The sequence below is a fragment of the Microtus pennsylvanicus genome, chromosome 13, assembly GCF_037038515.1.
Source record: "Microtus pennsylvanicus isolate mMicPen1 chromosome 13, mMicPen1.hap1, whole genome shotgun sequence".
NCBI classification, from domain to species: Eukaryota; Metazoa; Chordata; class Mammalia; order Rodentia; family Cricetidae; genus Microtus; species Microtus pennsylvanicus.
The window spans coordinates 25,573,272-25,585,748 of NC_134591.1; the positions used below are offsets into that span (position 1 = coordinate 25,573,272).

At 40.8% G+C, this 12,477-nt stretch overlaps 1 protein-coding gene across 3 annotated transcripts in view; it reads right to left on the bottom strand.

Annotated features, from left to right (window-relative positions):
- Positions 1–12,477, bottom strand: part of Mllt3 (MLLT3 super elongation complex subunit) — a 265,026-nt gene that overhangs the window by 17,138 nt on the left and 235,411 nt on the right. For all 3 annotated transcript variants that reach the window (XM_075945057.1, XM_075945058.1, XM_075945059.1), the window contains 2 exons: positions 4,274–4,349; positions 2,203–2,332 (listed from right to left, as the gene is read on the bottom strand). In XM_075945057.1, the coding sequence (XP_075801172.1) occupies positions 2,203–2,332; positions 4,274–4,349 (206 nt within the window). The remainder of the gene's footprint in view (positions 1–2,202; positions 2,333–4,273; positions 4,350–12,477) is intronic.

The following is a 12,477-nucleotide window of genomic DNA, read 5'->3' on the forward strand; positions in this document are numbered from 1 at the left end:
ACAGTTGCAAAATGGAAGCTCAAGGATTCAAAGCCCAGTAACGTGACACAAGGCTGGGGCTCAGTCGCCACCTGAGCTACTGTGGGAAGCCTAGCATCCAAGAGAGATGCTATTCACATTTCTGCTGTGTCACAGTTCAGTGATGTCTCCACTATGAAACATGGATATGATAATGTGCTATAAACACACTCGGGACACATACAGCTTCAAACATCACTGTTTAAGAAAATATCTCCACTCTAGAGAACAAAAACACCACTCTCTATTTTTTCTACTCAGAATAAAACAGAACGTTTTCCTAGCTAGAGAGGAGATGATGCTTTCTTCTGCTCATTCGAATGTATGCCCTCATCCGGAGGGTGCTTCAGTATCCGCTTCCTCTCTGGTTATATAGTAACCTGATAGAATATTCTTCTCAGAGATAGCAAATGCTATAGGAATCAGGACCGTTTCTCTTTCACTCTGAATAGGCAATCACATCCTCCTCGCTGTATTTTACATTCAGACAGACGCAATACAAGGCAGGAAACGAAAAGGATACACTGGGACAGCCTTTTAGCAAAAACTGATGCAACTTGTTTTTCTTAACTAAATTACATTAATGAAGTGTTCTGTTGAAGCGCTGCCTTCAAATGCTTCTTGACTGAAGTGGAAGGCTGAGTATTTAAACTGATTAAACAGTTGAGACTGCACAAGTGCTCTAAAGATCAAATGTTAGATGGAGACATCACACTGTCGGTATACGTCAGGTGGGGAAACAAAGATGAGTCCCTGATAATGTTCATCCACGTCAGGAACTCACAAACAAGGACTGTGTGTGCTCTAACCCACACTGACTCTGGATGGGATAGAAAGCGGGCAGGTAACAGTCAGCTAACCAGATCTCCTAAACAGCAACTTAGAAAATTATAAGAATAGGACATGAGTTCACGTGTGTGTGTGTGTATGTGTGTGTGTGTGTGTGTCTGCATGCATGATATTTTACAATAAGCTAAATTGGAGAGCAGTCATTGGTTGGGGTTTTGGTTGGCCAAGTTAGTTCCTAAACACCAAGGTCCAGCTCAATTTCCTTCTTGTCAGATCAAAGAAGGCATTACAGGACCAAGTCTTTAAGGGTCCTGTAAAAGGAATGCATGCAGATGCGTTGGGGAGGCAAGGTGCAGAAAGATGCCGTAAGTGTAGCATAGTAGGGCAGAGTGTCACTGCAGGACCTAGCAGCTTCCATTCTGTGCAGGGGCAGAACGTCTCAAACGACACAAGTGAACCACCAATTAGGAAATATATTTTCTGTTCCCTTTGGATTCTCTTTGCCTTAGGTGTTTCAGGGTCATCCACACAGTAATAGATAATGAAGGAAGATTTATTGCAATATATTATAAATGTAATTGGATTTGAAGTTCAAGAAGATTCATATTTTCTACTCATAACACATTAAAGTGTGCGTGCCTATTTGTTTTCCTCATGATAAACAAAATCCTCGAGGCAATTTCAAGCTGACTATTAATTATAAGTGACATGAACTACCATCTTCTAATGTGGAATTATGCCTCATAGCATTAACGCTACTTAAGGAACCTAATTGTCAGCACACTTAAAAGGAATTTGCTAGAAAACACACACACAGGTGAACTTAGTTTTAATTAGGTCACAACATAATTCACCAGAGCCAATTATGTAGTTCTAACTACAAACAGCAAATGCTCTTTCTTCACACGTGGAGCCCCCACCCCAAGCGATAGGTCTCTACCAACTCTTCGGATGAATCTGCTACGTGTCACATAGCAAGTACTTCTGACATGGCTTCTTCCTATAAATGCTTTGGAGCAAATCTCTTTTAAGGAAAAAGCAAAAATGGTTTCTTATAAAAAAAAATGAACACAAACATACCACTCTGTATTTAGAGGAAATACAGCCATTTGTTGCACCCTTCCTCTTGTTTGAGAAGGAAACTCATGCTACTCAGACTGAGCCCAAACCGGATATATAGTTGAAGAGGACTTTGAACTTTTTCTCATTCTCCATTCTTTCTCTCCTAACTGCTGGGATTACAGACAAGGTTCTGAGGATCAGACCCAGGGCTTGGTAGGCAAGCATGCTGCTGACTTAGCTACAGCCCATGCTACCTGCTGCCAGCGTTTAGGTGTTTCGCACCTCTGTGGTTATCTAGTGACCCAGTACGGCTCCACCCAGGGGATCTCTTACCTGCGACTTCGGCTCCCCCCTCTATTTACAGGTCTTTCCATCTCGGAGTCATTGTCATTGTCCTCTGCCTCATCAGACTCCTCCTCGTTGTCATCAGAATGCAGATCTTTCATGATGGACCTCAAAGGACCTGAGTCAAGATAGGAGCCACAGGCAGTCAAGCAAACACTTCAAACACGCCTGACCATATCAGACACTGGGGACACGTGCAGTACTGACCTGTGGCTAAGAACAACCATCATCCTATAGAGTTAAGACTTTGCAAACAAATTCAGGACACTTTCCAGATGACAATCTCTACTTAAACATTAGTTTTCATCATACAGTCCCCAAATGTCTACTAAAGAATCTCTCGTTTGGGTCTGGAGAGGTGGCTCTAAAACCACGTGCTGCTTTGCCAGAGGACCCGAGGTTTGATTCCCAGCATCCACATGGTAGATTATTACTCTGTAACTTCAAGGGAATCTGATATCCTCTTTGAACCTCCTGAGGCACCAGGCATGCACAAGATGCACAGATACATGGGTAAGCAAAACATCCATACACATAAAATAAAAAAAAAACATTTAAAGAATTTCCATTTCACAGAATTTTTTCTGTGTAATTTTATTTCTTACCTTCCCACCCCAAATCACAACAAAAAGAAAAATAGATCTATTGGTAAACAGGATGTTTTGTTAAGTTAATCCACGTATTGAAAAGTTGGGATTAATAAATCACCGTAGTTGTAGTTGGTTCTTGGCAAGGCAGCCTTTGTGTGGTAGTTTCTGATCTATTAAGGATTAGCTGTTCCTTTATTTCAAGGTCAGTTTCAGGTCAAGCAAGCATTTCAGTCAAGTTCAGGTTATAAAGTGTTTCAGCTCTATGGTGTAATGTTCTATCCCTGATCTTCCCATTGATCTTAGACAGCAGAATCTTGCTGTAACAACTTTATGTGGCTAATTTTTCACCTTATTTTTAAGAAATTCCTAATAAAACATGAGCATGTATTAACATAAATAAGACTGTAATAAATCATGTGCCCAGAAAATCCAGACAATATCCAGTATTAGATGGGGGTGGGGGAGGTGTAACTAATTTTATTTAGGACTAGACAAAACTGAAAACACACACACACACAGTTTTGCTTTCCTTCCATTTTACTACTCAAAATGTGAAACAGAAGATTGTAAAGACATCCAAGAAAGGGGCATTTTCATTCTGGATTGGGCAATCCCCAAAGTCTAACCTACACCCGGACTGTTTGAGCTGTCACCAAGTTGTCAGTTCTAAAACATGCACCGACTCCCTGCAATCTCACACTCTGCAAACTCAAGGCTTCCTTCTTTGCAAGCCAATGAAATAAGATTTCTGAATAGCCAAAACTATCACTGCCTTTTATTATATATTTTCTTGGAAGCTTAGTCTTAGTCCAAATACGCACAACAATTTAATCCTCTTTCGAAGCATGCGAGGCAACTTGGAATTCAGCGTAGTCAATGAGAACGGTGAGGGTCACTATGATACTAGAAAACAAGCTACTCAATGACACTCTTCTATTGTGTAAAAGTAAAACAGAGCCCACTCTTGGAGATTTTATACATACGTTAAAAACACGCTTCACTATACGTCCTGGCTTAACTTATCCAGAGTTTTGGTTAGCATGTGACTATCTACATGGGTATTATATGAATACAGAAATATACATATTTTAAAAAATAGCAAATACACTTTTGCTTTAAAAGTCCACTAAACTATAAAATATAAAGTAAGTAAAATGAGAGGTGTCCAAGGCTGAAGAATGGGAGCCCATGTCAGTGCCTCTGACGCTGGTTTACAGGAGTATTTCCTTTGGGAACTCCCTGGAATGGGCTGTGTCTATAATACATTTGTGAAATGGGAATCTGATGGCAGAGACTGGAAGAGGGGGACTTGCGAGAGCCAGGCCTCATATATCAGAACGATACTCAAGTTCATTCCTGGGGGAAATAAACACAACTGCATAAAAGCCGCGTTACCATTCAAATAATAAAACAGTAGAAGACGGGTCATAAATCAACTCATTAGGACGTGTGGTGGGGGCTTCAGATACCTTGTTGCCTGGTCTGGGACGGTGTGAAGCTGGAGCTGGAGCTGGAGCTGGAGCTGGCAGGACTGGGTTGCTCTGACTTCAGAGAAGAAGAGAAAAGCATCGTCAATGCATCTGTGGGATACTACACATTGAGATGAAAACGACCTGTGTTCAAAGCGGCGTCTACAGCAAGTCTCGGGCTATGCAAGGAGAATGACCCATACATATCACTTTGTGAGAAAACTAACACAGCAGAGCTGTGATGTCATTTTTTTGACAGCCTTGCTTTTATTAGAAGTAACACACATATAAAATGCCAAGGACGAAATGATAAATGCCTGGATGCTACACGACTTCACCCTTGCTCACTGCCCTGCAGATCTCCTCCTAAGGGACACATACCTTCATTGTCCTTTCCATGAGGTTTGATTGACTCAAATGGTTCAGACACAGTAGTCACAAGGCCAAGGTCATTAGTTCAATCACATTATGGGCCAGTTAATTTTACCCTGGTCCAAGGCCACAAACCAACTAACCCCACTCACCCCAAGTTCACAAATGGAGGCCAATATTCATAACATCCAGTCAAGTCCCACAAACAAGCCAGGAATAAATGTTGCCAATATTTTAAGAAGAAAAGTACTGTTTAATTGCACAGCCTGTGAACTGGCAGAAGAGCAGCCGCCCTCATACATGCCCCCTCTGATTCTCCGTGATCTCGTCTCATCTGTTAGTATCCGGAACAAGTTCCACATTCAACTCGTGGACACACCCAAACTCACTTTCTTCCTTCTCAAACCACTAACACGGCTGTGAAGCAGGTCAAATGCGCTTCCTGGTATACTGTGGCACTCTGAGGAAGTCCCTACTATGTGTTCTCTCCAGACAAGCTATAGAAGGCCGGCACTTTAAAGGTCACATGCTTCTTGCTATTTCTTCCATACTTAGCAGAATGCATTGCATACTGCAGGCCATCTTTACCTGTGCCTTAAGGCAGCACTACAGTCTGTCTGCTCCACCGTCTAGCAGCTTGCACAAGAGAGTTTATGTTGCTTGACGGGTGGACACCAGATGCATGGGAAGAGATATGCAAGACATGGACCACACCAACAACATACTCCTATTTTGTATCTTAAGACTAAGCTCATACTTTAAGTAACTGAATAAAGCTGATGTGTTTAGTTATAAGAATGGAGTATTTCTACCCATTTCCAATAACCTCAATATTTTCAAATACATAGCTGTATTAGTTCAGAAATATGTGAGGTGCTCCCATGAATAGGTCACGTGTTCTTTTATCCTTTGCTAAATGCATCAAACAGCTGGAATACAACCACAAGCACAATCAGAAGACACTAAATGAAGACAGCGGTCTCAGTTCAGTGTGCACAACAGTTTCTCGCCATTGAATTCTTTTCATCTCCCCTCCCGCAAAGGGGTGCTCTCCTCCTGAGGCAGCCCTAAGCCCCATAGAACGGGACATGAGGAAACACTTTTGGGCATTCCTGATGCACACTTCACATCCTCAGGGTGGATGGGAAAACAGGTGTCGGCAATCTAACTCATCCTGCAGGAAGAAGCCAGACGGGCCTTCTAATGAGAAGCAGGCGGCTCACCGCCTCTTCAGCACCGCGAGATTTACCCGGGAATTGTACAGTGTCCTACACATCACTCGTTGCAGAGCTGGTGGACAGGTGCAGATGCCTGTGTGACGCACTCTTCACTTCTGCTAGGTGGGTCTTCCGTGGCTGAGCCCCAGTGGCAGGTGACACAACTGAAAAGTGCCGTGCCCATCTGTGTGAAACAGCTCTCTCAAGGCCCAAGGAGTAACTCTATCTCCTCTCCAAACTGTTTTTTTCCAGCCATGAAAAATGCCTGCAAATGGTAATGTTTTAATAGCCCTGGAAACCATTTGGGAACAACAACAACAAATAATGTTTCCTTACCATACTTCCTGACCAGCGTATATTACACTGGATCTCAAGAATCTGCTGCCGGAACTGTTTGCTGAGAATGGCATTAACTGCGGTAACTAGAGCTGAATGTCAGGGTGCACGCCTTTAACACCAACACTTACGAGGCAGAAGCAGGTAGATTTCTATGGGTTTGAGGCCAGTCTATTCTACATGGTGAGTTCCAGGCCAGTCACAGTTACATAGTCAGATGCTGTCTCAGAAACAAGGGAAGACAGTGGCCATCTCCCCAACTACACACCATTAATCTTGACCCTTCCACTTCAAGCTTATGCAAATCCCCAGACCAAACCTTTTAGCATCTTACCCACAGGCATAGTCAACATTTCCACAGCTGCTAATTATCTGAAAATAGGCAAATAGTAAAGAATGTGTGTGTGTGTGTGTGTGTGTGTGTGTGTGTGTGTGTGTGTGTTGGGGATTCAATGTCTCTGGCCTATGCAGGCACCTGCACTCATGTGTTATACCCAGATACAGACAGATACAAACATATATGTAATGGGGAAAATCTTTTTAAAAAATCCTGTAAGAAGAAGAATCAGTGATGGCAGGGCTTGCAATTACAGGGAGAGGGAGAGAGAGAGAGAAAGAGAGGGAAGGAGGGAGGGAGGGAAGGAGGGAGTAAGGGAGGGAGGGAGAGGGAGAGGAAGAGGGAGAGGAAGAGAGAGAAGAGCTCCCTGGGACTCACTGGCCAGTCTAGCCTATTTGGCAAGCTCCATGCCAATAAGAAACTGTCTCAAAAACCAAGGGGGTACTAGCTGAGGGAAGATAGAAAAAGTTGTCTTCTCGCCTCCATAACTTATACAAGTGGATGGGCATGTGCTCATGTGAAGACATGCACACACACAAAAAAGTAAATGCATCATGAGAAAACCAGAAGTGTTAATCCACTTTTAGGAAATCTCTCTCTATTCTCCTCCACAAATTTTTCAGGAACGTACTATGACAGAACCTGGCTGTTTCTCAACAGAATCCTTATTAAGTTCACTCATGTGGTGGTAGAAGGATTCTTTTGCATTTTTTCCCCTTTTGCTTGTGTGATAAAATACTAGCCAAAAGCAACTTGTGAAGGAAAAAGTTTATTTTATTTCATCATCTTACACTTCCAAGTGACAGTCCACCATTGAGGGAGGCCAAGGCAGGAATTCAGAGGCTAGAACTGAGGCAGAGAAGATGGTGGAACACGGCTTACTGGCTCCCTTGCTTCCAGGCTCATGTTCTTACCCAGCTCAGGACTGATTGCCCAGGGACGGTATGGCCCACAGTGAGGGGGGCTCTGCCCCACCAGACATACCCACAGGCCAATCTGATGGAGACAATCCCTCAGTCGGGTTCCCTCTTTTCAGTTGTACCTAGCTTGCGTCAACTTGACAAAAGCTACTAATCTTGAACACAAACTGATTAGCACACAGTTGAGCTGCATGCCAGCTACCACGAAGTCCTTCTGTGACCATAAGAGGCAGATACAGTCTTCTAGATCATCACACTTACTTTAAGTGTGTTTTACTTTAAGAAATTCACTTCGCATTTGCCAGCCCCTCCAAACCCCTACAAATCAAATGATTATTATTTTATTTAAAAAAAAAACAAACATAAACTGGGCAGATTAAAGGCCCTCAAGATAGAGCAGCCTCCTTTCTCTCTCCTAAGAAATATTTAAATCTGTATGCTCACCTGTGTACGTGTGAATCTGGGTGTGATGTACCAAAAACTATGACCAAGGAAGGAAGCTAATGATGCTCTCATACTTTCCCCTGTGGGCTAATTTGACGCTTGTTTTCACCAATTCAAAATCCTTCCTACTGAAAAAAAAATGTTGATGTCCTGGATTATCAAAAACTATTATAAGGGTAACTAATCAACATTAGGTTGCCATTGTACAAGTATTTATGTGCAAGAAGCCACAAGCATCAGCACTGCCTAAAACAAGGCATATCTCTCTAGTCGGTGAAACAAGAGCTCTATAGTGATAAATTCTTCACCACTGAATAGGAATGTAAAATCATCCTGCAATGGTTTCTCTACAGAGGATTACTTTTGTCAGGACAAATAAGAAAGTCCTTGTGTTTCTAACCCTACACTAAGTGTGATCACAAGTGGAGCCTGCAGAAGCAGATTCCTCCTAGAAGATGCACATTGCTCCTTCTGTCCGATCAGATGACTGCATCCATGAGCAGAATTTCAAGTTTGATCTTTGCAGCAATCAGACTTTAGAAGAAAAGTGAGGATCATGTATCTACATTTTGAGAAAAAATACAGTAAAACTAAATATTTTTAAATAATAAAGAAAGAATAAAAAGTAAACAGAAGTTACTTTAGATAGATCTCAGAGTTTTATACAAAGCTTTTACTACTTGTAGAAAAAGAAAATTCGTATCCTGCTATAGAAATGATTTCTTCCATGCACAAATCTCCAGAAAGATCACACTGAATATGGATGTTAAACAAAGAAAAGTGTGTATTTCACTGGCTTTATTTCCTTTCAATACAACTGACTGAAGACTCAGCTCTGGTCAGCTTCTTCCTTTCATTAAAAATGACTCACCCCATACATTATGTACCGTTAAGCTTAACATAAAAAATGAGATTAACTCATTTAATTTTCCTCTATAAGAAGTTGAAAATATCCACTCATTTCTTTTTCAAATATACATTTATTTTAAAGAGTAGCATCATCACAGCCATGCTGAGTGGCCATAGAAATGTTCTCCATTGTATGAGTGAAGTGTATCTTCACTGTTCACACTGCAAGACAATGCTTTCAGATAGCTGTGCCAGCAAATGACAAGACCAAAATAAAATGACAAATAACTTAGGCTAAGAAGATTAACACAAAAGAGAATTGTAAAATGGTTATAAATGAGAAATTTTAATAAAATACTTTCAAAAAGATCAAAACCTTATTACAGGGAGATCTATGTAAACAAAACTGGGCCAGCCCTTAACATATCTTTATGCGGTTGGGCAAATGATTTGTTTCATCTGCTTTATGTGAGGAAGAGCAGGTGCTGTGCACTAAACTGTGTCCTGTTGCATGATCTACTGCAGCCCTCCCCCGAAGGGTAGAGTTTTTGGACACAAAGCCTTCGGTAGGTTTAACCGAGGTCATGACTGTGAGCCTTCACGATGGGATGAGGAGCAGAGAACTAGCCCCACTATAGTCTCTTCCCAAGCAAGATGGCGTACATTTGCAAGCCAAGAGGAAAGCCCCTTCCAGGTTATACGATTTTGTATTTCTAAGCTCTCAGAATTTATTGTTTGAGCCGCAAAGTTTATGATATATAGGCTCAAGTAGACAAAGACAGCAAGACATTTTTTAATAGTTATCCTCTAAACCAAGGAGACTGAATCACAGTGACTAGGTAGCCACGGGGTGATGTTTACATAGTTACAACAACTGCTTTGGTTTCTCATGTATGTCTCTTTTTGTTACACCCGTATCTTTGATAAAGGAACAATTAAAGCAGCACTCAGAACACAGCATCTTTTTATAACATTAGTGTCAAGCAAAGCTTTCTGTGTCACTGTGAAAGAGTCTCTCCCTGACTATAAGAGACATCTGAGGGCCTGCATGCAGAGCAAAGGAGCGGTAAGGCAAGCCCTTCATCCCAGAATCAGGGACTGCCATTCGCTGCTTCTCACATTTGCCCAAATGATAGTCCTAAGAGTGCTGGCCGGGCACCTCATTTGCAGGGAAGTTTCTGCTCTGAACTGCCCCCTTGCTCTTGACATTGGCGCTGATTAAGAGGATGTATCGGGAAATACAGTACAACAGTTTATTTACCTTCAAAGGTAATCTACCTCCTTTTTCTGAGTCTACAGTACAAAATCTTGTAACATCATAGAAAAAAAATGTCTTAACACATTAACAACATTTTCTTTGAAAACACAATGAGCTTGAAAAAAAAGCCACGGGAAGCTGCAACCTTTGCTGCTAGTTGATGTAGTCTGTGGCCGTGGGAAGGTGCTGCGCCTCTTCCTAGCAGACTCTACATTTATATTGAAAATCTTCAATGAGCTTGATGTTAAGTCAGAAGAATCACATTTCACATGTTGGGCTGATACATGATCAAAGACTATTGTTGTGCCCGTCAGTTTTTGATAACACAGCAAGAAACTCAGAATTACCCTCTTAAGTAACGTTAGCAAAGCAAGAAGTCCTTATTGCTATTATATTTTCAACTTTCAGATATAAAAATCACCCCGAATGCCAAGATAATTGGCTTTATACTGAAGCATCTCTATAACAACTGCACTTGCTGTCTCCCTCATTATCATCTTCACTGTTACTATTAAATGTTGTATCCTTTGACTCCCCACACCCTGTCTGAGAACACAAAATCTCATTAGGAAACAAAATGGCCTTGGGAACAAGGGTCTATAAATCTCTCTCTAAGACCCTTTTCCACACTTACGGATGGCTATAATTTTCTTTCAGCTTCCTCTGTTTAAGCAGAAGAGCCTCAAGTCTTTTATCTCTCATCACCCGCCTTACTTTGAAGGCTGCTACCGACTATTGTAGCCAGAACATGTGCTCTTTGGAAAACGCCAGTCACTGCAGGGCGGTGTCTGTGCCAGATGTGTGCTAAGAGATTACAGGCTAAGAATCCTAACTTGCTGAGAGGTTTAGGAGTGTGAAAACTCACCTGGAAACATTATGCGCAGGCACAACACTCCCCACAAACATCTGAGCAGAGTGTATAGTCTTACACCTGAGCTAGAATACTACTTGACTGCAATGCTGAGGATTGGTATGTGTGATGTCTCCCGCCCCACCCCCACCGCGATTTTGAGGATGATGGTTCCAAAAGGAAAAGTTGCAAGTAACAAAAGGTCAAATGCCTCATAAAAGAGTGTGAAAAGAAGAAAAAGGATCCCTGATAGATTGTTGTAAACTGAGTTACTCAGTGAACAATGGACATCAGGACACGGGGCTCCTCGGGTCTTCTAAGATTCTGCAACTACCTGCTAGCACTCTCTTCAAGTGTGCAACACCACCTATACAGACCACCAAAGCCCTATAATTTCTGAATATTTTCTATTTTCTACACTTGCAAGGGCAGCGCTGCATTGAAAAAAATGTTTTCAATAGTGTATGTAGCCTTTTAACATTTAACATTTAAAATGTCAAATTGAATGAATTTGGGATATACAGATGACAGTCAAGTCAAATGAACTAACTAAAACACATATAAACCCGAAGAGAGCATTTTCAGCCACTGAATGGCATTCCTACCATTTTAGACCTTCTTAAAAATGAATTACTGCAAAAGCATACATAGAGCATTTGGCTGACACTGATAGAACTGCAATAAACAGCTACAAGTCCCAAGAAGATCTAGTAGTATTAATCTACATAATCTCTTACAGAGATTCCCCATTAAATGTGAAGCTTGCAATTAATATGAAGGCAGTGACATTAAAAGTTCATTTTACTTGCTAAAAGCATAGTTACATGTTCCATCATATGAATTTCTAAATAACTAAAATCCAGAGAAAATTATTGATTTTAAACTATCTGATCATAACCAAATCAAAAATGCAATATTTCCTCACTGTGAATTTACACAAAAATTATTACTAGTTGTAAGAATTAATTCTTTGTATTCTGTCTATCTTCCTAATTTGGATATTGGTATATTTATCAAGTAACATACTGGTTACCTTTCTTCTATCTTTCTTGTGCATTATATGTTAATACAATGGTTGTTATCATAACTAGAAAATGTACAGCTATTAGAGGTAGGTGCTTACTAAGAAAAATGAGCATGATGCTAACCATACTGATAATTATCAGCTTTAATCCTGTAATTTACCTGCTCAAATTGCAACTGCATTACACAGGTTTCAAATTCTAGAGCAAAATGTTCTATATGTACAAGACAATGTCAGCACAATTTACTCAACTCCAGACTTTCTCATTTTATAATATTTTATGCTCCAGCTCAGCTTAGAGTCAAAAATTTTAAATTTTCAATTAAATAAAAATACTCTAACAGAGATTCTTATCACAGTGCAACAAAATTTATTTAGAAGATTTGAAAATGCCTACAGAATTCCTTAAAGCAGAAATTTAATACAAAGAGATTTACGCAATCCCCCCGAAGTACAATTTTCTTCAGCATGGGTCCAGTGGATGCTCTGCTTTTCCAGTGTTTGCTAAAAGCAATTAAATAGTGCAAAGCAAAATGACTTATGCCTGCCAAATACTTAAAACCATTATACTTACATTAACTTTAACTTAAAATGCAA